The sequence below is a fragment of the Oncorhynchus clarkii genome, chromosome 23 (assembly GCF_045791955.1).
Source record: "Oncorhynchus clarkii lewisi isolate Uvic-CL-2024 chromosome 23, UVic_Ocla_1.0, whole genome shotgun sequence".
Taxonomy (NCBI): Eukaryota; Metazoa; Chordata; class Actinopteri; order Salmoniformes; family Salmonidae; genus Oncorhynchus; species Oncorhynchus clarkii.
In genome coordinates, this window is record NC_092169.1 from 48,848,917 (window position 1) to 48,875,871 (window position 26,955).

A 26,955-nucleotide genomic window follows, 5' to 3' on the forward strand; every position below is an offset into this window, starting at 1 on the left:
AAGCTCCATAAAAAAAATCAGTCCAATTCATTTTGCTGCTACACATTGTCAAGCTAATAAACTCATTGGAAAGCTGCCAGTTTTTGGTTCAATTTTAGCCATGAAACATTCCAAGAGACAAGAGTTTAGCTGGTGAAGTTCCATGGAACAAAACAGTAAAAAAAAAAAACTAAAGATGCCTGTGGACCCCCAGGAAGAACCTCAAAATAAAGTATTGTGCTCCACTCTTTCAGCGGTCAGTATTGGAAAGAGCTAGCATCAGGCAGGAAGGGGACAATGGTAGGTCAACCATTAGCCAAGCAATTTAGGAAGAGATCTGGTCGAAAATAACAAGCTATTCAAATCACCATCCAACACTAAACCCACCACAAATGGACCACAGATTTCAAAGACTGTGAATGTAATACATACAAAACACTACAGGTTTATATACACATGACATACATCCACTACACAGATGCCCATGCAGTGATACACAGACAGACAGACAGACAGACAGACCCACCCACCCACCCACCCACACACCCACCCACTCAATAAAGAAGGTACCTCTCCGGAGCAATATGTCAGGCCATTGATCCCTCTTTAAAAGTACTATTCTACACATCTGAGAACACTACAAGGGGCCGGATATTGGATATTGGCCCTTCACTGGCTGTTCCTCTCTTTAAGCTTTAAGACTCTCTCTCAAGCCCCTGAGCCTCCATCCTCAATCAGTATAAGTGAGTGACAGCTGTCCTCCCCTCATCCACCCCCAAACACACACTGCCTTTGACTTAGACCTAACAATCAGACCTCAGTTCTGTCTCCCTCTCTGGTGGCTTCTAACTCGGTTCGAGGTCTTCAGAGCCCCCCCTCATTGGACCGTGTAGGTACCAGTGTCTCAGACTCCGGCCCCTCCATCAGCCACAAGGTATTCTTGCCGCACCTCCTCAACCTTTGCACCAGCTGTCGTCATCGGCAGCTCCATGGTGAGAAACATCTCGGTTTCCGGGGCAGAAACTCTGTGCTATCCTTGAGCATAAGTACAGGACATTACAAGGCTGCTTTCTACCGTTCTATGGCAGCTACCGAGGGTTAACGCTGTCATAGTCCATGTGGGGTCAAACGAGATCAGGAGGGCTAGCTCGGAACTGCTGAAAATTGATTTTAATGAACTGATTCTAGCTCTGAAAGATTCCAAAAAGTGGCCAATAATTTCACGTCTTGGCTCTTGGATTCTGTCCACACATTTCAAGGCTGCTTTGAGACATTGACTTATCAATGACCCCATCCCAGCTCAGATAATCCCTACCATTGTGTCGATGAGTTGTCGTAGTGCTGCATCAAATGTACATTGTCCCAGGATTGTTGGAAGTCATAATGTAAGCATCCTAATTTATGTCCCTCAAAATCCCCTGAATGCCTCTGTCGAGCCAATAACTACTGTATGCAGTAATCATGTGTCTATGAACCAGAGTTATACAGTTAGAACTGAGGCGGTGTGCCCTAGTAGGAAGTCCACTGTGTGCAGCTCACCCTGCACTATCAGCTCAAACATAAATATCACTGCCATGTCTACTTATGATAAGTCGCTTAGTAAAACAATCACCACAATCAAACATCCCAGATAAGTGCTAAAATATCCCACGTTGACATATTTTGTCTAACTTCACTAGGGTAGGGGGCAGCATTTGGAATTTGGGATGAAAAGCGTGCCCAAATTAAACTGCCTGCTACTCAGGCCCAGAAGATAGGATATGCATATAATTAGTATATTTTGATAGGAAACACTCTAAAGTTTCCAAAAACTGAAGTCCTACGAGTGTCATCTGATGAAGATAATTCAAGGTTAGTGATTAATTTTATCTTTATTTCTGGTTTTTGTGAAGGCTATATTTTGCTGGAAAATGGCTGTGCTTATTGTGGTTTGGTGGAGACCTAACATAATAGTTTGTAGTGCTTTCGCTGAAAAGCCTATTTGAAAACGGACACTTTGGTGGGATTAACAATGAAAATAGATGTCAAATGATATAAAACACATGTATGTTTTAGGAATTGTAATTATGAGCTTTCTGTGGTTTGAATTTTGGCGCCCTCTATTTTCACTGGTAGTTGTCATATCGATCCCGGTATCGGGATTGCAGCCATAACAGGTTAAAACATCCACAGAAAAGACATAAATGCCAACAGGGGTGCTGTTGCGGTCTATATTCAGAGCCACATTCCAGTTAAGCTTATGTTAAATACTGTATAAAATATATTATATGGCCTCACCTAAAGCCCATTCTTGTGGGAATCTGCTATAGACCACCAAGTTCTAACAGTCAGTATCTGGATAACATGTGTGAAATGCTTGATAATGTATTTGATACATTATCAAGCAGAGAGGGATATTTTCTGGGTGACCTAAATATTGAATGGTTTTCATCAAGCTGCCCACTCAAGAAAAGGTTTCAAATTGTAGCCAGGGCCTGCAACTTGGTTCAGTCAACCTACCAAGGTATTTACAAACAGCACAGGAATGAAATCGACATGTATTGATCATCAGCATTCCACCCTGCATACCACTGCTGGCTTGCTTCTGAAGCTAAGCAGGGTTGGTCCTGGTCAGTCCCTGGATGGGAGACCAGATGCTGCTGGAAGTGGTGTTGGAGGGTCAGTAGGAGGCACTCTTTCCTCTGGTCTAAAAAAAAATAAAAAAATATCCCAATACCCCAGGGCAGTGATTGGGGACATTGCCCTGTGTAGGGTGCCGTCTTTCAGATGGGACGTTAAACGGGTGTCCTGACTCTCTGAGGTCATTAAAGATCCCATGGCACTTATCGTAAGAGTAGGGGTGTTAACCCCGGTGTCCTGGCTAAATTCCCAATTTGACCCTCAAACCATCACGGTCACCTAATAATCCCCAGTTTACAATTGGCTCATTCATCCCCCTCTCCCCTGTAACTATTCCCCAAGTCGTTGCTGCAAATGAGAACGTGTTCTCAGTCAACTTACCTGGTAAAATAACAGATAAATAAATAAATAAATAAAATATCGTTACTAATGCTGCAGAAGTCTGCTGTAAAGCAGTATTGAAATGCTTTGGATGTAGTGATCAAAATATGGTAGCCATATCTTCCAAAGACTGGACCTAATATTGTGTATAAGAGGTTCTACAAGAGGTTTTGTAGTGCTTCCTATGTTGATGATGTAAAAGATATGTCATGGTGTGTAATGAGAAGCAAGCCAAAGCTGCACTTTATGTAATTGCTTACCTCAGTTAAATCCTCAATGGAATGTTGTGGAATTTAAAAAATGTTATGGTTGAGAGGGAGGTGGGAAAGGGAATGGCAAATAAGTATGCCGATTGGCAAACCTACTGCAAATTCAAAAATAATCATGTGACTAAACAGAACAAAAAGAAGAAGAAACTATACTATGAAACAAATCAATTCTATAAATAATGATAGTAAAAGGTTTTGGAGCCCTTAAATGAGATGTTGGCCAAAAAGGCAAACTCTGCTCCATCATTCATTGAATCAGATGGCTCATTCATCACAAAACCCACCAATATTGCCAACTACTTTAATGATTTTTTCATTGGCAAGATTAGCAAACTTAGGCATGACATACCAGTAACAAATGTCAAACCTACACATCCATGCCGGGGCGGCAGGGTAGCCTAGTGGTTAGAGCGTTGGGCTAGTAACTGGAAGGTTGCAAGTTCAAATCCCCGAGCTGACAAGGTACAAATCTGTCATTCTGCCCCTGAACAGGCACTGTTCCTAGGCCGTCATTGAAAATAAGAATTTGTTCTTAACTGACTTGCCTAGTTAAATAAAGGTAAAACAAATGTTTAGTGGACTTTTATCCCTTCTTAATGGCATTATAGCTTGGTATTTAATGAAGTACTGCTGATTCAGCTTTAGCCTAGCCGCTGGTAAAGAGTAGTGCACTACATAGGAAATAGGGTGCAATTTGGGACGCATGATCTTTAGTCCTCCTGTGAGCTCCTGTTGTGTGTGTGTGTGTGTGTGCGTGTGTGTTTGTGCGTGCGTGCGTGCGTGCGTGTGTGTCCACAACAAAAATATTGGTCCCCACAAGGTCAAGTGCTAATTCTATGGGGTTTAGGGTTAAGATTAGAATTAGGTTTGCCTAGTTAAATAAAAGGTCAAATACAATTATCCAGATTATGAAAGACAAGCATTGTAATTTTGAATTCCATAAATTGAGTGTGGAAGAGGTGAAAAAAATATTGTTGTCTCTCAACAATGACAAGCCACCTGGGTTTCACAATTTGGATGGCAAATAACTGAGGATAATAGCGGACGATATTGTCACTCCTACAAGAATAGTAAAGCACCCTTTACTGCTCAAATAGCCAACCAATCATCCTGTTACCAAGTCATAGTAAACTTTTGGAAAAATGTTTGTTTGACCAGACACAATGCTGTTTCACAGTAAATAAGTTAACAACAGACTTTACGCACAGTTATAGGGAAGGGCATTCAACATGCACGGTACTTACACAAATGACGAATGATTGACTGAAATGTATTATAAAAAATATAACTTCAGTGCGGCTTTTGACATTATCCATTTTTTTTCCACTGCTGGAAGAAAAATGTATGTGTTATGGCTTTACAGCTCCTGCTATATTGTGGTTTGAGAGTTACCTGTCTAACAGGACGCAGTGGGTGTTCGTTAATGGTAGAATCAGGCATTCCCCAGGGCAGCTGTCTAGGCCCCTTACTTTTAAAAATCTTTACTAATGACCTGCCACTGGCTCTGAGTAAAGCCTGTGTGTCTATGTATGTAGATGACTCAACACTATACACTTTAGCTACTACAGTGCGTGAAATCACTTAACAAAGAGATGCAGTCCGTTTCAGAATGGTGGCAATAAATAAGTTAGTCCTTAATATTTCAAAAATGAAAAACATTGAATTTGGGACAAATCATTCACTAAACCCTAAACCTCAATTAAATCTTAAATAATGAATAATGTGCAAGTTATTATGAGCAAGTTGAGGAGACTAAACTGCTTGGAGTAACAAAAACCGGTCATGGTCAAAACATATTGATGCAACAGTAGCTTAGATGGGGAGAAGTCTGTCCATAATAAAGTGTTGCACTGCCTTCTTAACATTGTTACCAACAAGGCAGGTCCAACAGGCCCTTGTTTGGCGCACCTAGACTACTGCCCAGTTGTGTGGTCAGGTGACACAAAGATGTCAGGTGACACTGAAAAATTTCAGCTGGCCCAAAATGTACACGGAAAGCTAACATTGAGGAGAGATTGACTTCATCACTACCTGTTTTTGTAAGAATTATCGACATGTTGAATGCACTGAGCTGTCTGTTTAAACAACTAGTACACAGCCCCCAAGTCCAGAACAGAATATGGGAGGCGCACAGTACTAGATAGAGCCATGACAACATGGAACTCTTCCACATCAGGTAACTGATGCAAGCAGTAGAATCAGATTTCAAAAACAGATAAAAATACAATTTATGGAACAGCGGGGACTGTGAAGAGTCACACACACAGGTACAGACACACACATGCAAACACACAACATACACACTTTACACACACGTACAGCTGGATTGTGTTGTAGTAGAGTAATGTATTGTGAAATATGTTGTAAAATGTATTTTTATGTTTAACATTTGTATTATAATGCATGCTACAGCCTTAATTTTTGTCCAGGAAGAGTAGCTGCTGCCTTAGCAGGAACTAATGTGGATCCTTAATAAATACAAATACTGTGCGTGTGTGTGTGCGTGTGCGCATTATGAGGCAGTGAGGTACATTAGCAGGCCAGTTGAGGTACAGTAAGCAGATCAGTTTAGGTACGGTAAGCAGATCAGTTTAGGTACGGTAAGCAGATCAGTTTAGGTACAGTAAGCAGACCAGTTGAGGTACAGTAAGCAGACCAGTTGAGGTACGGTAAGCAGACCAGTTGAGGTCATGCAGCACACGAGTGTTAAACAACCTTCCATGTCCTGTGTGTCATTATATTGTGGCTGCTGATCGGTTGGTGGAAATACAGCTTCCTTCTTACAATCTTCAATTCATAAATCATTCTTTACTTACAATAGATTGACATTGGCATTAACAACAGTTGAGAATACAAGGTGAAAATACAGGGTGTAAAAACAGACTGAAAGGTATGGTACTAAGGGAAGCCTAAGGGAAGCTTCAGAATCGTGTCTAGGAGTCGTGTCTATAATGTTACCCTATTCCCTTTATAGTGCACTACTTCCGACCAGTGCTCCCTATATAGTCTGTCTGAAATGGCAACATACTCTCTTAGAATAAAAGGTGCTATCTTGAACCTAACAGGATTCTTCGGCTGTCCACAAAGGACAACACTATGAATAACCCTTTCTGGTTTCAAGTAGAATCCTTTTAGTTTCAGGTGGAACCTTTTTGAGTTCCATGTAGAACATTTTACACAGAGAGTGGAACCCAAAATGGCTGTACCTGAAACCAAAAAGTTTTTTTTTTACATGGAACCAAAAAGCATTATCCTGTGGGGACAGGAGTATAGTGCAAAAATAGTGCACTGTATTGGGAATAGGGTACCATTTCAGACAGACTAGTATTTTGATTTATTGATAAAGGCAAATATTTAATAACCCATATCATTGTAGGTGGCAGTCGCTATTCTCATTATCAATGCTTGTTTGGATTGAAGCTGAGCCCTGTGGAGCGTTGCACATATTGATTGGGCTGTGTTTGAACAATTACCTGCTATTCAGATCCTATTAGGTTCACAAGAAGTGTAATAGGCATGATAGCGCAGTTAAAGGACCAGGGGAAGGTAAAATGGCCTAGCAGTCAGTCACTCTGCTGATCAACTGGTAAAGTGGGGCTGGATCCATGGCCTAGCAGTCAGTCACTCTGCTGATCAACTGGTAAAGTGGGGCTGGATCCATGGCCTAGCAGTCGGTCACTCTGCTGATCAACTGGTAAAGTGGGGCTGGATCCATGGCCTAGCAGTCAGTCACTCTGCTGATCAACTGGTAATGTGGGGCTGGATCCATGGCCGTCAGTCACTCTGCTGATCAACTGGTAATGTGGGGCTGGATCCATGGCCTTGCAGTCAATGCACTCTGCTGATCAACTGGTCAACTGATCAACTGGTAATGTGGGGCTGGATCAATGGCCTTGCAGTCACTCTGCTGATCAACTGAAATTATACTAGCAGAGAAGATATCAATGAAAGTGTTACATGTCGCCCTTTAGTGAACACAATGTGGGTGGGCAGCTGAAAAATATAAAAATGGACAAAACAGAACAGCTATTACACCACATATACATGTACATACACGTAACTCCTACACACACAAACACACACACACACACACACACACACACACACACACACACACACACACACACACACACACACACACACACACACACACACACACACACACACACACACACACAAAAGGGCAATTCACTCTCTTCCCCTCAATTGGAGTATTATTCACTTCTCCTCATTAATGTTTCAGGTCCAGATTAATGTTTTAGGCCCAGATTAATGTTTTAGGCCCAGATTCTGACCCGAGTTAAGCATGGGTAAATGGCACGTTATTCCCAGGTTATGCACTTTTCTCTCTGTGTATTCTGACCTTGAATTTAAGCCTGAGAATAGCATGCTATTCACTCCATTTACTCACTATTCGTTCTGGGTGGAGATCAAAGATACGCCGTATTCAGACTTTGATTTAATTCCCTCATAACTTCACTACCTTTACGCATCAGCCTCCAATATCTATGCTCCAATATTTTATGTGTTGGGGTGCTAAGGTCAGTCTGTTATATCTGGTGTAATTCTCCTGTTTTATCCGGTGTCCTGTGTGAATTTAAGTATGCTCCCTCTAATTCTCTCTCTCCCTCCTCTCTCTGAGCCTTGAGACTATGCCTCAGGATTACCTGGCTTGATGACTCCTTGGCTTTCTAAATACATTTCATTGATTGATTGAAACCATGAATAAGTGTCGCAATCCAAACAGTTCCAAGTGGAAAAGGTATATACTTTGTTTCTGATAGAAATGATTCTCCATACTCTGCAATTTACAACTTTAAAAGATCTTTTGATAAAACCTAGGTAAATGTAAGCCGTCTGTCACGGTCTTCCTCCTCTTCATCTGAAGAGGAGAGGCGAGAAGGATCAGAGGACCAAAATGCGGCGTGGTATGTGTTCATAGTGAATTTTAATAATGAAAACACCGAACACTGCAACACTATACAAAAACAATAAACCAATGACGACCGTGACGCTACAAATGAGACCTGTGCTGACACAAGCCACTAACATAGACAATCACCCACAAACAAACAGTGCAACCCAGGCTACCTAAATATGATTCTCAATCAGAGACAACTAATGACACCTGCCTCTGATTGAGAACCATACTAGGCCGAAACATAGAAATCCCCAAAACATAGAAAAACAAACATAGACTGCCCACCCAACTCACGCCCTGACCATACTAAATAAATACAAAACAAAGGAAATAAAGGTCAGAACGTGACACTGTCTGGATAAGGGAATTGTACATTTAAATGACACTTGATTTAGATCTGGAGACAAATGTTAAATCAGTCATATGGCTCCCAACAGTTCCATGGTTAGTGTAGGCAGTAGACGAGGGTGTAGCCTACTATATTGTACACTATGATCCATATTATAGTTATATGTACATTAATATTCCAACATAACCATGGGCTAAAGAACTGAATGTGGCAATTTTCAGGATGAAGCAAACTACTGTATTTTTTATTAATCAATATATTTTGGACATAAAGGCTCTCCAAGACAGTTTTTTTATGATTCATATATAATTTCCCAACTCTAAAATATGTCTAAATAATCTACAAGTTCAGAGTTGTTTTATTATCTATCAGATGGTGTTGAAACTGAGACGAATATGCTTATATTTACAGGTCTTTCTTTCACCGATCCCTATATTCTGAACCCGTTCTCTCTATATATATTGTAGTCTGTCTACACAATTGTAATTAAATGTATGATAAATGTACTGAAAACCCTATTGAATGAAAACTCCAGGAGGAAATCTGTTGGCCAGCAAATGGGAGGGTTTTCAGCAAAATAATTACATTCATTCTGCAAGTGCAACAGAACCACACCTGCAAAGCCCGTTACACACCTTCATAAGGTAAGTCTGAATACTAACTACTGAGAAGTGTATAGGAAAGGAATGCATAAGAAAAGCGTCATTTGGGCCCTTAGAGAGCCTTCACTCCCATCTCTAATGACATATAGTGTAGCCCATTACTGGAGCAGTACAGCGTGTGTGTGTGTGTGTGTGTGTGTGTGTGTGTGTGTGTGTGTGTGTGTGTGTGTGTGTGTGTGTGTGTGTGTGAGAGAGGAAGAGGAGGGGATGGAGGAACCTTCTAAAGTCCCTCTCAGTGAGACATCTCCCACTGTGTATCTGTGGGGCTAAACTCACCATTTGCCAAGCTCGCACAGCATGAGTTCTGACAGTACTCAGCAGGTAGGGACAAATGAAGAACCCCTCAAATGTTCTAAACATGTCTACCTAATGCTAGATAGAAGACATACACTGAGAGGAGGAATGGAGAGATTTTTACACATTTATGTTATAGTTCTTCCCATTCAATCCAATTCAATTTACCCCATCTCTCTCCCTCTTTCTATTTCATTCCAGTACACAAACACACACACACACAGCTGTAGGATGAGCCTGTACATCCTCAGTCTAAACACAGATATTTCTCATCTTGTCATGTCGACACAGCCTGGACTGCTGAGGAGTGACGGACTCCATCAGAGCTGGAGTAGTGATCTCATCTAATCTACGAACATTGACAGGGCTCTAACTCCCCATGCTCCACAATGAGATAGCCTGCTGCCTGGCCTGCACCCTGTTTGCCAGCCTGCGCCAGCTTAGTGGAGTCTGCCACTAGCACAGTCAGTGTAGTCAGCTCAGCTATCCCCATTGAGACTGTGTCTGTGCCTTGATCTAGGTTGGGCAAAACTGAACATGGCTGTATTCGCCTTAGCAATCTCACTGGAATAAAGACCTCCTCCATTCCTGTCATTATTGAAAGAGATTGTGATATCCCACATCTCAAAACAGGGCTACTTAATGTTAGATCCCTTACTTCAAAGGCAATTATAGTCAATGAACTAATCACTGATCATAATCTTGATGTGATTGGCCTGACTGAAACATGGTTTAAGCCTAATGAATTTACTGTGTTAAATGAGGCCTCATCTCCTGGTTACAGTAGTGATCATATCCATTGTGCATCCCGCAAAGGATGAGGTGCTGCTAACATTCACGATTGCAAATTTCAATTTACAAAAAACAAACGTCTTTTGAGCTTCTAGTCATGAAATCTACACCGCCTACTCAATCTATTTTTATAGCTACTGTTTACAGGCTTCCTGGGGCATATACTGTACAGCGTTCATCATTGAGTTCCCTGAATTCCTATCGAACCTTGTAGTAATGGCAGATATATTCAAATTTTTGGTGACTATAATATTCACATGGAAAAGTCCACAGACCCCCTCCAAAAGGTTTTCAGAGACATCATCGACTCAGTGGGTTTCGTCCAACATGTCTCCAGACCTACTCACTGTCACAGTCATACTCTGGACCTAGCTTTGTCCCATGGAATAAATGGTGTGGATCTTAATGTTTTCCCTCATAATTCTGGACTATCAGACCACCATTTTATTATGTTTGCAATCACAACAAATAATCTGCTCAGACCCCAACCAAAGATCATCAAAAGCTGTGCAATAAATTCTCGGACAACCCAAAGATTCCAAGATGCCCTTCCAGACTCCCTCTACCTACCCAAGGACGTCAGAGTACAACAATTAGTTAACCACCTAACTGAGGAACTAACCTTGTGTAATTAACCTTGTGTATTTCCTTAGATGCAGTCGCACCCCTAAAAAAAAAAAAAAAAATTCTCATAAGAAACTAGCTCCCTGGTATATAGAAAATACCCGAGCTCTGAAGCGAGCTTACAGAAAATTGGAACGGAAATGGCGCTACACCAAACTGGAAGTCTTCCGACTAGCTTGGAAAGACAGTACCGTGCAGTATCAAAGAGCCCTCACTGCTGCTCAATCATCAAATCAAATTTTTATTTTTCACAAACACGTGGTTAGCAGATGTTAATGCGAGTGTAGCGAAATGCTTGTATCATCCTATTTTTCCAACTTAATTGAGGAAAATAAGAACAATACAACGCTTATTCTTAAACTAAAAAACAGCATTCCCCAAGAGAGGATGACTCTCACTTCAGCAGTGATAAATTCATGAACTTCTTTGATGAAAAGATCATAATCATTAGAAAGCAAATTACGGACTCCTCTTTAAATCTGCATATTCCTCCAAAGCTCAGTTGTCCTGAGTCGGCACAACACTACCAGGACCTAGGATCAAGGGAAACACTCAAGTTTTTTAATACTATATCTCTTGACACAATGATGAAAATAATCATGGCCTCTAAACCTTCAAGCTGCATACAGGACCCTATTCCAACTAAACTACTGAAATAGCTGCTTCCTGTGCTTGGCCCGCCTATGTTGAACATAATAAACAGCTCTTTATCCACCGGATGTGTACCAAACTCACTAAAAGTGGCAGTAATCAAGCCTCTCTTGAAAAGGCCAAACCTTGACCCAGAAAATATAAAAAACTATCGGCCTATATTGAATCTCCCATTCCTCTCCAAAAGTTTAGAAAGAGCTGTTGCACAGCAAGTCTTTGCCTTCCTGAAGACAAGCAATGTATACAAAATGCTTCAGTCTGGTTTTAGACCCCATTTTAGCACTGGGACTGCACTTGCGAAGGTGGTAAATTACCTTTTAATGGCGTCAGACCAACTGTCCTCTTGCTCCTAGACCTCAGTGCTGCTTTTGATACCATTAATCACCACATTCTTTTGGAGAGATTGGAAACCCAAATTGGTCTACATGGACAAGTTCTGGCCTGGTTTAGATCTTATCTGTCGGAAAGATATCAGTTTGTCTCTGTAGATAGTTTGTCCTCTGACAAATCAACTGTAAATGTTTGTGTTCCTCAAGGCTCCGTTGTAGGACAACTATTGTTTTCTCAATATATTTTACCTCTTGGTGATGTCTTTTGGAAACATAATGTTAACTTTCACTGCTATGTGGACGACACACAGCTGTACATTTCGATGAAACATATTGAAGCCCCAAAATTGCCCTCCCTGGAAGCCTATGTTTCAGACATTAGGAAGAGGATGGCGGCAAATGTTCTACTTTTAAACTCGGACAAAACAGAGATGCCAGTCCTAGGTCTCAAGAAACAAAAAGATCTTCTGTTGAATCTGACAATTATTGTTGATGGTTGTACAGTCGTCTCAAATAAAACTGTGAAGGACCTCAGCGTTACTCTGCACCCTGATCGCTCTTTTGACGAACATATAAAGAAATGTTAGAAATCATTTGTTTCAAGGACAGCTCAAGGACAACCTGGCTTGATGACTCCATGCTGTCCCCAATCCACCTGGCCGTGCTGCTGCTCCAGTTTCAACTGTTCTGCCAACGAGTATGGAACCCTGACTTGTTCACCGGACGTGCAACCTGTCCCAGACCTGCGGTTTTCAACTCCCAAGAGACAGGAGTGGAAGAGATACTCTGAATGATTGGCTATGAAAAGCCAACTGACATTTACTCCTGCGGTGCTGACCTGTTGCACCCTCTACAACCAATGTGATTATTATTATTGTCTTATTGTCATGTTCTGTTATATTCTCCACCCGGCACAGTCAGAAGAGGACTGGCCACGCCTCATAGCCTGGTTCATCTCTAGGTTTCTTCCTAGGTTCTGACCTTTCTAGGGAGTTTTTCAGAAATGTTTAAAGAAGCAATTTCATCCAAAACATACATCAAAACTGTTTTGAAGATGATCACAGAAAACAATAATGAGTCGATGAGAACTCTTTGACAGGTCATCCTTAACAAAAGACGTTCAAAAGGAGAAACATCTCTCTTTTGTAATGTCAGTGGCTTAGGTTGGTTTTACGACACTAACCTCCTTATCATGTAAATAGGCTGTTAATCAGAAGAAGAATGAGAGAGAATTAATGGCTTTAATGCGCAAATACTCCTCCAATATACCTCTTAAAATCTGATCGAGCTGCGAGAGTGACTTTAAAAGTCTTTCCGCCTCTTTCTAGCAGCTAAACTCAGTGAATGTCTGGCACAAATAGAGCTCTATCTGGGGCTACACACTTCTTATATAAGGCAGGCGCACTGAAGGAGGCAGGAGGAAGGAAGGAGGCAGGAGGAGAGTAACAAGGAAATAGATAGATTTGAAAATGTTCCAGTAAAGTGTGACTTAAGGGAGAGGGTAGTTGTAAAGATATAGACATATAGAGTTATGGAGACAAAGAGGTATAGAACTGTAGGCATAGCGATTTAGAGGTATAACAATATAGAGGTATAGAGACCAAGAGGTATAGGGTATAGAGATAAGGAGATATTGAGATATAGAGGCATATAGATTTAGATATATATAGGCATAGAGATTTAGAGGTACCGTGGTATAGAGGTATAGAAACAGAGGTATAAAGATCTATGGAGATATAGAGGTAAAGAGGTATAGAATAATAGAGGTATGGAGATATAGAGGTATACACATATAGAGGTATATAGAGGTATAGAGGTTTACAAGTATAAAGGTAAAGCGGTATAGATGTATAGCTGTATAGAGGGTATATAGATAAGAAGTATAGAAGAATAGAGGGATGAAGAAATAAAGATAGAGGTATAGATATATAGAGGTATAGAAGTATAGATATATAGAGATGTAGAGATAAAGAGGGAGGTATAGAGGTATAGATATATAAAGATATAGAGGTATAGACAAATAGGCATAGAGATTTAGAGATAGAGGTAAATAGACAGAGTTATAGAGGTATAGCTATTTAGAGATATAGAGGTAGAGTTAAAGAGGTATAGAGATAAAGAAACACAGAGGTATAGAAGTATATAGATCTCGAGTTAAAGAGGTATAGAGATACAGAGATATAGATGTATAGAGATATAGAGGTATAAAGGGATACAGTTCTAGAGGCATAAAGATATAAAGACATAAAGACATAGAGATATAGAGGAGTTGGAGTCCGAAGTATACATACGCCTTAGCCAAATATATTAAACTCAGCTTTTCACAATTCCTGACATTTAATCCTCAAAACATATCCCTGTCTTAGGTCAGTTAGGATCACACTTTATTCTTAGAATGTGAAATGTCACAATAATGGTAGAGAGAATGATTTATTTCAGCTTGTATTTCTTTCATCACAGTTTACGTACACTCAATTAGTATTTGGTAGCATCGCCTTTAAATTGGTTAACATGGGTCAAATGTTTCGGGTAGACTTCCACAAGCTTCCCACAATAAATTGGGTGAATTTTGGCCCATTCCTCCTGACAGAGCTGGTGTAACTGAGTCAGGTGTGTAGGCCTCCTTGCTTGCAAATGCTTTTTCAGTTATGCCCACACATTTTCTATAGGTTTGAGGTCAGGGATTTGTGATGGCCACTCCAATACCTTGACTTTGCCACAACTTTGAAAAAACACTTGGGGTCATTGTCCATTTGTAAGACACATTTGCGACCAAGCTTTAACTTTCTGACTGATGTCTTGAGATGTTGCGTCAATATATCCACATACTTTGCCTGCTTCATGATGCCATATATTTTGTGAAGTGCACCAGCCACTCCAAAGGCAAAGCCCCACCACAACATGACGCTGCCACCCCCGTGTTTCACGGTTGGGATGGTGTTCTTGCAAACTTCCCCCTTTTTCCTCCAAATATAATGATGGTCATTATGGCCAAACAGTTATATTTTGTTTCATCAGACCAGAGGACATTTCTCCAAAATGTATGATCTAGGCCCCCATGTGCAGTTGGAAACCGTAGTCAGGCTTTTTTATGGAGGTTTTGAAGCAGTTCTTCCTTGCTGAGAGGCCTTTCAGGTTATGTCGATATTGGACTCGTTTTACTGTGGATATAGATACTTTTGTACCGGTTTCCCCCAGCATCTTCACAAGGTAATTTGCTGTTTTTCTGGGATTGATTAGCACTTTTCTTACCAAAGTACATTCATCTCTAGAAGAGAGAGCGCGTCTCCTTCCTGATAGGTATGACGGCTGCGTGATCCCATGGTGTTTATACTTGCGTACTATTGTTTGTACAGATGAACATGGTAGTTTCAGGCATTTGGAAATTGCTCCCAAGGATGAGCCAGACTTGTGGAGGTCTACAATTATTTTTCTAAGGTCTTGGCTTATTTATTTTGATTTTCCCATGATGTCAAGCAAAGAGGCACTGAGTTTGAAAGTAGGCCTTGAAATACATCCACAGGTACACTTCCATTTGACTCAAATTATGTCAATTAGCCTATCAGAAACTTCTAAAGCCATGGCATCATTTTCTGTAATTTTCCAAGCTGTTTAAAGGCACAGTCAACTTAGTGTATGTAAACTTCTGACCCACTGAATTGTGATACAGTGAATTGTAAGTGAAATAATCTGTCTGTAATCAATTGTTGGAAAAATTACTTGTGTCATGCACAAAGTAGATGTCCTAACCGACTTGACAAAACTATAGTTTGTTAACTTCTTATGGTATAGGGGGTGCTTGCGTCCCACTTGGCCAAAAACCAGGGAAAATGCAGCGCGGCAAATTCAAATAAAATGATATAAAAATCAAACTTTCATTAAGATACTAGATTAAAGCTACACTTGTTGTGAATCCAGCCAACACGTCAGATTTTAAAAAGGCTTTTCGGCGAAAGCATAAGAAGCTATTATCTGATGATAGCACAACAGTAAACAAAGAGGGTAGCATATTTCAACCCTGCAGGCGCTACACAAAACGCAGAAATAAAATATAAAACATGCCTTACCTTTGACGAGCTTCTTTTGTTGGAACTCCAATATTTCCCATAAACATCACAATTGGTCCTTTTGTTCGATTAATTCCGTCCATATATATCCAAAATGTCCATTTATTTGGCGCGTTTGATCCAGACAAAAACAGCTTCTAAATTGCGCAACGTCACTACAAAATATTTTAAAAGTGGCCTGTAAACTTTGCCAAAACATTTCAAACTACTTTTGTAATACAACTTTAGGTATTTTTAAATGTTAATAATCAATCAAATTGAAGACGGGTCTATCTGTGTTCAATACAGGAAGACAACAAACCAAGCTACTTTTCAAGTCTTGCGCAACTCTCAACAGTGTTGTTACGCAGTTCCTAGATGGCCTTACTTCTTCATTGCACAAAGGAATAACCTCAACCAAATTCAAAAGACTGGTGACATCCAGTGACTTCTTCCACATGTTTGGTGTGTCTCCCATGTGGCTTGTGGCAAACTTTAACCGACACTTTTTATGGATATCTTTAAGAAATGGCTTTCTTCTTGCCACTTCTCTTCCATAAAGGCCAGATTTGTGCAATATACGACTGATTGTTGTCCTATGGACAGAGTCTCCCACCTCAGCTGTAGATCTCTGCAGTTCATCCAGAGTGATCATGGGACTCTTGGCTGCAACTCTGATCAGTCTTCTCCTTGTATGAGCTGAAAGTTTAGAGGGACGGCCAGGTCTTGGTAGATTTGCAGTGGTCTGATACTCCTTCCATTTCAATATTATCGCTTGCACAGTGCTCCTTGGGATGTTTAAAGCTTGGGAAATCTTTTTGTATCCAAATCCGGCTTTAAACTTCTTCACAACAGTATCTCGGACCTGCCTGGTGTGTTCCTTGTTCTTCATGATGCTCTCTGCGCTTTTAACGGACCTCTGAGACTATCACAGTGCAGGTGCATTTATACGGAGACTTGATTACACACAGGTGGACTGTATTTATCATCATTAGTCATTTAGGTCAACATTGGATCATTCAGAGATCCTCACTGAACTTCTGGACAGAGTTTGCTGCACTGAAAGTAAAGGGGCTGAATAATTTTGCACGCCCAATTTTTCAGTTTTTAATTTGTTAAAAAAGTTTGAAATATCCAATAAATGTCGTTCCACTTCATGATTGTGTCCCACTTGTTGATTCTTCACAAAAAAATACAGTTTTATATCTTTATGTTTGAAGCCTGAAATGTGGCAAAAGGTCGCAAAGTTCAAGGGGGACGAATACTTTCGCAAGGCACTGTAGGTATAGAGGTATAGATATAGAGGTATAAATGTTTAGAGGTATACATGTATAGTTATAGAGATTTAGAGGTATAGATGAATAGATACATAGTTATAGATATAGAAATGTAGAAGTATAGAGAAATAGAGATGTAGAGATGTAGAGATGAGGAGATACAGAGTTATAGATATAGAAATTTAGAAGTATAGACATATAGAGAAATAGAGATGTAGAGATGTAGAGATGAGGAGATGTAGAGTTATAAAGTTGTAGATATATAGAGGTATAGACATATAGGCATAAATATGTAGAGGTATAGTGATATGGTTGTATAGAGACAGAGGTATAGAGGTATAAAGATATATAGAGATATAGACATATAGACATAGGCATAGATATTTAGAGGTATAGCAATATAGAGATATAGAGATATAGAGATATATAAGTATAGAGATATAGAGATAGAGGTAAAGAGGTATACAGATATAGAGATATAGAGTTAAAGAGGTATAGAGATATAGAGGTATAGAATATAGTGGTGTAGACATATAGATGTATACACATATAAAGGTATACAAGTATGGAGGTATAGAGATATAGAGAGTATAGAGATAAATAGATTGTCACGACTCGTTGCCTCTCTCGTTGCCTCTCCTTTTTCTGGCGGTGCTCGGCGTTCGACGTCACCGGTTTTCTAGCCATCATTGATCCATTTTGCATTTTCCATTGGTTTTGTCTTGTCTTCACACACACACCTGTTTTCAATCCCATTCATTACCTGTTGTGTATTTAACCCTCTGTTTCCCCTCATGTCTTTGTCAGAGATTGTTTTATTGTCAGTGTTGTTATTTTGTTGTGTTGGTGAGAGACGGGTCTTCGTACCCATGTTTGTTAATGTCTGTACTTTTAGTGTTATGGAGCATGTTCTGTTGACATTTATTAAAAGACTCCATTTACAGTCCATTTTGACTCTCCTGTGCCTGACTTCCCTGCCACCTATACACATGACGCTGACATAGATATAAAGATATAGAGTTATAGAGGTATAGAGATATAAAGATATAGAGGTATAGATATAGAGGTATAAATGTTTAGAGGTATACAGGTATAGTTATAGAGATTTAGATGTTTAGATGAATATATAGAGTTATAGATATAGAAATTTAGAAGTATAGAGGTATAGAGAAATAGAGATGTAGAGATGAGGAGATATAGAATTATAGGTATAGCAATATAGAGGTATAGAGATATAGAGGTAAATACATATAGAGATAGAGGTAAAGAGGTAAAGAGGTATAGAGATATAGAGGTAAAGATATATAGAGATATAGAGGTAAAGAGGTATAGAGGAATACACTTATAGAGGTTTTGAGGTATACACATATAGAGGGGTAGAGGTATACACGTATAGAGGTATAGAGGTATAGAGATATAGAGGTATAGATGTATAGAGATATAGATGAAGAGGGGGAGAGAGAAGGGGAAGGTTAGATGTCTGACAGAGGAAGATAGAGATATAGAGGTATAGAAGTATAGAGGTATAGAGATATAAAGATTTAGAGGTATAGAGGGAAGAAAATATGTCTGACAGAGGAAGAGGGGGAGAGAGAAGGGGAAGGGTAGATGTCTGACAGAGGAAGAGGGGTAGAGGGAAGGGGAAGGGTAGATGTCTGACAGAAGAAGAGGGGTAGAGGGAAGGGGAAGGGTAGATGTCTGACAGAGGAAGAAGGGGAGAGAGAAGGGGAAGGGTAGATGTCGGACAGAGGAAGAGGGGGAGAGAGAAGGGGAAGGGTAGATGTCTGACAGAGGAAGAGGGGTAGAGGGAAGGGGAAGGGTAGATGTCTGACAGAGGACGAGGGAGAGAGAGAAGGGGAAGGGTAGATGTCTGACAGACGAAGAGGGGTAGAGGGAAGGGGAAGGGTAGATGTCTGACAGAGGAAGAGGGGGAGAGAGAAGGGGAAGGGTAGATGTCAGACAGAGGAAGAGGGGTAGAGGGAAGGGGAAGGGTAGATGTCTGACAGAGGAAGAGGGGAGAGAGAAGGGGAAGGGTAGATGTCTGACAGAGGAAGAGGGGTAGAGGGAAGGGGAAGGGTAGATGTCTGACAGAAGAAGAGGGGTAGAGGGAAGGGGAAGGGTAGATGTCTGACAGAGGAAGAAGGGGAGAGAGAAGGGGAAGGGTAGATGTCGGACAGAGGAAGAGGGGGAGAGAGAAGGGGAAGGGTAGATGTCTGACAGAGGAAGAGGGGTAGAGGGAAGGGGAAGGGTAGATGTCTGACAGAGGAAGAGGGGGAGAGAGAAGGGGAAGGGTAGATGTCTGACAGAGGAAGAGGGGTAGAGGGAAGGGGAAGGGTAGATGTCTGACAGAGGAAGAGGGGAGAGAGAAGGGGAAGGGTAGATGTCTGACAGAGGAAGAGGGGTAGAGGGAAGGGGAAGGGTAGATGTCAGACAGAAGAAGAGGGGTAGAGGGAAGGGGAAGGGTAGATGTCTGACAGAGGAAGAAGGGGAGAGAGAAGGGGAAGGGTAGATGTCGGACAGAGGAAGAGGGGGAGAGAGAAGGGGAAGGGTAGATGTCTGACAGAGGAAGAGGGGTAGAGGGAAGGGGAAGGGTAGATGTCTGACAGAGGAAGAGGGAGAGAGAGAAGGGGAAGGGTAGATGTCTGACAGAGGAAGAGGGGTAGAGGGAAGGGGAAGGGTAGATGTCTGACAGAGGAAGAAGGGTAGAGGGAAGGGGAAGGGTAGATGTCTGACAGAGGAAGAGGGGTAGAGGGAAGGGGAAGGGTAGATGTCGGACAGAGGAAGAGGGGTAGAGGGAAGGGGAAGGGTAGATGTCTGACAGAGGAAGAGGGAGAGAGAGGTGATTCCCTGCCAAACATGCCCAGCTAGACACAAATAGGACAAAACAATCAACAAAACGGCTCACAACTCCTGCAGCTCTGTCGCACATTTGATCTGTAGTAGTCAATGGTAGGTACACCGACAGCTCATCCCTTTGGCATTAGTACAGTAGATTACTTTATCACTGACCTCAACCCAGAGAATCTCAGAGCGTTCACAGTCAGCCCACTGACACCCCTATCAGATCACAGTCTACTTGAACAGAGCAATACTCAATCATGAGGCATCAAAGCCAAAGGAAACCCTGAGCCTATGCCTACGGAAAAAGAAGCAACAGCACATCAGAAATCAGCTCAATGTAATTGAAGAATCTGTCAAATCATCCCAAAAAATGTGGGACCACCATCATAGAAATGCAAGAGAAAGGCCTTAAAGTATTATTCCAGCCCAGGTCACAATTTAGATTTTGTCCTATGTGCAAAGTTTTAGACTGATCCAACAAACCATTGCATTTCTGTACAAATGTTGTATTGAGACTGCCCAAATGTCCCTGAGTGGTTTATTAAAAACATTCTGTCAAGTTCATAACTGTGCACTCTGCTCAAGCAACAGCATGGTATTATTTCACTGTAATAGCTACTGTAAATTGGACAGTGCAGCTAGATTAACAAGAATTTAAGCTTTCTGTCCATATCAGATATGTCTATGTCCTGGGAAATGTTCTTGTTACTTACAACCTCATGCGAATCACATTAACCTACGTTAGCTCAACCGTCCCGCGGGGGACCCACCAATCGTGTAGAGGTTTTAAACATCCTGTGGGTATGTCCCAAACTGTTGCTAGCTTCCATATACTATGCATGACATTCCTAAACATAGGTAAAGAGCAAAGTCATCTGTCTTCTAAATGAGGATGACTCAAACATGCCCCCGGTTCAAGCTACATCGCTAATTATCATGTACAGGGACTATTGTTCCCCAAATGCCCAATTAGCACATAGCTACAGAGAGCAACAAACTGAAAACACCAAATATTTAGTTAACAATGTGACCCAATCATTTGCTCCCGGTATTCTGACAAGGAGTCAAGCATTCCTTTGAGCATGTCGAGTTCCGGATCAGAGGGAATTAGTCAACAATCGAAACCTGGAATAAATACATTTCATAGCATTTCAGGCTATTCAGAAACAACAGCCCTAATCAATGAGCTACTGGCTGGTGTCTCGGTTCCAAATGCTAATGCTGATGACTTGTCTGGTGCTGAGGAATGAGGACTCCAATACGTAAGTGCCTTTGTTAATGTGACTGTCTGCCTCGCCATCCTGCTTCATCAACAATTCAAGTGATGTCAGTGAGAGAGAATGTTGTCCTAGGATAGCTTTGAGAGTAGAGGAAGGACAGGGAAGATAAGTGACGGAGGGACGGAGACAGAAATCATCCTGACACAGACTCCTCAGTGTAATTAGCTACTTATAATCTGTCCCTTAATTATTTCTCTGCGGTGAGGACTTCTCTCGACTGACTTCACTCTGTGTCTGGGAGATGTTGGCCATGTTAAGGGACGATAATATAATCGTTTTTGAACCCGAGTTTTATATGCTACACACACCCTTCAGGACAAGATCGTTTATATTCAGATTCTACCCAGACGCTCTCTCTTTGCTGTTCTCTCTTTCCTCACTGCTCCAGAGTTAGGGTAAGATCCTGTGCTGTGTAATGTGTGCACACTCAGGCACTGCTGCGCAAAATAAGTCATATTCATGTGCAATGAAGTGGACTTGTTTTTGTAGCTCTAGCTAGAGTGTCCCGAATGGCACCCTATTCCCTATATACAGTACACTAAACAAAAATGTAAACACATGTAAAGTACTGTCCCTTGTTTCATGAGCTGAAATATAAGATCCCAGAAATGCTCCATACTCACAAAAACGTATTATTTTCAAATTGTGTGCATTTATTTCCATCCCTGTTAGTTAGCATTTCTCCTTTGCCAAGATAATCCATCCACCTGACAGGTGTTGCATATCAAGAAGGTGATTTAACTCTTAAGTATCCGCCCCTTTTTTTTCAATTTTCGCCTAAAATGCCATGTCCAAATCTAACTGCCTGTAGCTCAGGAACAGAAGCAAGGATATGCATATTATTGGTACCATATGAAAGAAAACACTTTCAATTTTGTGGAAATGTGAAAGGAATGTAGGAGAATATTACACAATAGATCTGGTAAAAGATAATACAAAGAAAAAAACAACTGTTCTTTTGTATTTTTTTGTACCATCATCTTTGAAATGCAGTATTCCAGCCCAGGTGCAGTTTAGATTTTGGCCACTAGATGGAAGCAGTGTATGTGCAACGTTTTAGACTGATCCAATGAACCATTGTATTTCTGTTCAAAATGTTGTGTCTAGACTGCCCAAATGTGTCTTATTGGTTTATTAATAACTTTATGTTAAAAATTGTGCACTCTCCTCAAACAATGCATGGTATTATTTTACTGTAGTAGCTACTGTAAATTTGACAGTGCAGATAGATTAACAAGAATTTAAGCTTTCTGCCAATATAAGATATGTCTATGTCCTGGGAAATGTTCGTGTTACTTACAACCTCATGTAAATCACATTAGCCTACATTAGCTCAATCGTCCAGTGGAAAGGACACCGATCCCGAAGAAATTAAACAGCAGGATCATTACACAGGTGCACATTGTGCTTGGGACAATAAAATTCCACTCTAAAATGTGCAGTTTTTGTCAAACAACACAATGCCAAAGATGTCTCAAGTTTTGAGAGAGTGTGCAAATGGCATGTTGACTGCAGGAATGTCCACCAGTGCTGTTAGCAGAGAATTTAATGTTCATTTCTCTACCGTAACCCGCCTCAGTACATCCATAATGGCGTCACAACCGCAAACCACATGTATAGCGTTGTGTGGGCGAGCGGTTTGCTGATGTCAATATTGTGAACAGAGTACCCAATGGTGGCAGTGGGGTTATGATATGGCAGGCATAAGCTACGGATAACAAACACAATTGCATTTTATCAATGGCAATTTGAATGTACAGAGATTCCATGACGAGATCCTGAGGCCCATTGTCGTGCCATTCATCCACCACCATCACCTCATGTTTCAGAAGTATAATGCACGGCCCCATAATCGTAGGAATCTGTACACAATTCCTGGAAGATGAAAATGTCCCAGTTCTTCCATGGCCTGCATACTCACCAGACATGTCACCTATTGAGCATGTTTGGGATACTCTGGATAGACGTGTATGACAGCGTGATCCAGTTCCTGCCAATATCCAGCAACTACACACAGCTATTGAAGAGGAGTGGGAAAACATTACACAGGCCACAATCAACAGCCTGATCAACTCCATGCGAAGGAGATATGCATCGCTGCATGAGACAAATGGTGGTCACACCAGATTGACTGGCTTTCTGATCCACAACCCTGCCTTTTTTTAAGGTATCTGTGTCCAAAATATCTGTATTTCCAGTCATGTGAAAACCATAGATTAGGGCCGAGTGAATTTATTTCAATTGATTGATTTCCTTAGGAAAATCTTTGAAATTGTTGCATAGTGCGTTTATATGATTGTTCAGTATAGTACGATATGGGACCTGGTTAAATGAATTGCGCTATTTAGAGAATAGGGTGCCAGCCTGTAAATGACCACATCCTGACATGCCAAGTCCCCTGTTTCAAACACAATCAACATGTGTGTCTATGGGCCTGCCACAGGAATCCCACATAGGATCTAGAATAAACACATGGCACAGACCCAGACACACATCAATGGTGGTAATACTGTAGCAACACACTGGTGGTTGTACTGAAGCAACACAGTGGTGGTTATACTGTAGCAACACAGTGGTGGTAATACTGTAGCAACACACTGGTACAGTAGCAACACAATGGTGGTTATAATGTAGCAACACAGTGGTGGTTATACTGTAGCAACACAGCAGTGGTTATACTGTAGCAACACAGTGGTGGTTATAATGTAGCAACACAGTGGTGGTTATACTGTAGCAACACAGTGGTGGTTATACTGTAGCATCACAGTGGTGGTTATACTGTAGCATCACAGTGGTGGTTATACTGTAGCAACACAGTGGTGGTTATACTGTAGCAACACAGTGGTGGTTATACTGTAGCATCACAGTGGTGGTTATACTGTAGCAACACAGTGGTGGTTATACTGTAGCAACACAGTGGTGGTTATACTGTAGCATCACAGTGGTGGTTATACTGTAGCATCACAGTGGTGGTTATACTGTAGCATCACAGTGGTGGTTATACTGTAGCAACACAGTGGTGGTTATACTGTAGCAACACAGTGGTGGTTATACTGTAGCAACACAGCGGTGGTTATACTGTAGCATCACAGTGGTGGTTATACTGTAGCATCACAGTGGTGGTTATACTGTAGCATCACAGTGGTGGTTATACTGTAGCATCACAGTGGTGGTTATACTGTAGCATCACAATGGTGGTTATACTGTAGCAACACAGTGGTGGTTATACTGTAGCATCACAGTGGTGGTTATACTGTAGCAACACAGTGGTGGTTATACTGTAGCAACACAGTGGTGGTTATACTGTAGCATCACAGTGGTGGTTATACTGTAGCATCACAGTGGTGGTTATACTGTAGCAACACAGTGGTGGTTATACTGTAGCATCACAGTGGTGGTTATACTGTAGCACCACAGTGGTGGTTATACTGTAGCAACACAACGGTGGTTATACTGTAGCATCACAGTGGTGGTTATACTGTAGCATCACAGTGGTGGTTATACTGTAGCATCACAGTGGTGGTTATACTGTAGCATCACAGTGGTGGTTATACTGTAGCATCACAGTGGTGGTTATACTGTAGCATCACAGTGGTGGTTATACTGTAGCATCACAGTGGTGATTATACTGTAGCAACACAGTGGTGGTTATACTGTAGCAACACAGTGGTGGTTATACTGTAGCAACACACTGACCATAGAGTGCTGCTTCAGTCTGTGTGAAATAATTAGCATCACAAACAGGCCTCATACTTCATTAATGCAAAAACACCAAATTATTTTCCTCTTGTTTTGGTTTTCTCTCAATGTCTGTCCAAATATCTTCCTTTCCACTTCTCATTCCTTCCTCCCCTCTCTGAACATCACTCTGAACACTGTATAGGAAAGAAAATAACGCAGAACGGTGCACAGCTTGTCTTTCACTGTCTCTCAGAGCGTCTCCAAGCTACAGAAAAGATCACACTGTGGAGAGAAGAGGAGAGGAGAGATCCTCATCATGCACGGTTGAATCATCACAGGAAGGATCACTGAGCCTCTACCAAGTCCTCCTGCTAGGAGACACCAACCACAAGCTAAAACAGAATGTTTAATACATGCTGGGAAAAATCCATAATCCCTCTACGGGAGACACTGGAGTTGAATCTACATCCCAAATGGCAACGTATTCACGATGTAGTGCACTACTTTAGACCAGGGCCCATAGAGAACTGGTCAAAAGTAGTGTAGTAAAAGGGGAATAGGGTGTTATTTGGGATGCAGACTCAGCAGAGTGGGCTGAGGCGTCAGAACATTAAAAGCTAAATACTTGACTAACTTTATGCCTAACGGGGGGGGGGTTTTAGCTATAATCTGTTAAAGCTTCATATGTAGGTGATAGGACATTAATATCTCTCTGTTTCCCTCTTAAACTCTGTTGGTTTCAAACAAACATCAGACGACTTGAAACTAGTCTTATAAAACACCAACATGGTGGTGACAATCCCAAATAAGAACTGATATGTAAATGTTCGATGAGTGTATGTTTTATGTTTGTTTTTATCCTTTTACTGCAAGCCAGAGCACCAAAGACATATGACCATTATGTGTAAACTTAGTGGACAATAAAATGTTTGTATCTTAAATACTGAATGAAATGGACACAACACACAAAAGGTTTTTATTGTGTTACACAGAGGAAGCCTCTCATTCTCCTAAATATAGTTTCCTTTATGTCACGACCCATATGGTCTCACCCCCACATGAAGGCATACACATGCACACACAGACATGCACACACACACACGCACACACACACACAGACATGCACGCACACACACACACACACACACACACACACACACACACACACACACACACACACACACACACACACACACACACACACACACACACACACACACACACGTCTGCATGGTCCTAAAACACACCGTTGTCTCGTTTTGTATCACATTCCAATGATAAAACTGGGGGGGGACAAAAATACAATTTCACAATGTGTGTGGGGGGGGCATCCCCAGTGAAATGTGCGCCCCTGGTTTCAGCAGTGTTATGGAACCATTTACTTTGTGCCATTTACTTTAGTGCCAAGGTCATCTCATAGTTGCCCATTCGGCCAATGAATGAATAGGGGGAACTGTGGGGAGGCTACAGGGATAGGCTTGATAAAGATCACATTCTTTCAAGAGTAAAAATTGTAGAAATAAATACAAATTAAAAAGAGGTTCTGTCCCCTATTTGTCACTGTTTTGAGTCAAAACAGTGACAAATAGAAAGCAGTGGAGAGTAGCTTGCGTCTGAATGTCTAGCCGGACCTTTTCTGTTTGAATTCAGTGTAGCCGGAACCAAGTGACAGCTAGCTATGCTACAGGAATAAAATGCATGTGATCCTTAAGAGAAGTCGGCACATTGCTGCAGCTCTCTCCTCTCTCTCTCTCTCTCTCTCTCTGGCTTGTTTTAAAAATAGTGATATTCTGGAGATGATTTCATTTTCAAATAACTGAAAGTGAGAGTTTGTAATCTGAATAAAGGGGAAAAGGCCATTCTTGAATATAGGGTGAGACATTCTTACTAATCTGCTAGAGAACCAGTTCGGATTTAAGTTTAGCTTTTGTATAACTGAAACCTTTAGTTAGAGGTCTAA

At 41.2% G+C, this 26,955-nt stretch overlaps 1 protein-coding gene across 12 annotated transcripts in view; it reads right to left on the reverse strand.

Moving 5' to 3' along the window:
• The window catches only part of LOC139381237 (neurexin-1a-like), a 749,117-nt gene that overhangs the window by 523,412 nt on the left and 198,750 nt on the right, over positions 1-26,955 (reverse strand). Inside the window, exon 6 of one of the 12 annotated variants that reach the window (XM_071124712.1) lies at positions 6,462-6,501. The exons of the other annotated variants lie outside the window; for them this stretch is intronic. Within the exon in view, the coding sequence (XP_070980813.1) occupies positions 6,462-6,501 (40 nt within the window). The remainder of the gene's footprint in view (positions 1-6,461; positions 6,502-26,955) is intronic. 12 annotated transcript variants of the gene reach the window in all.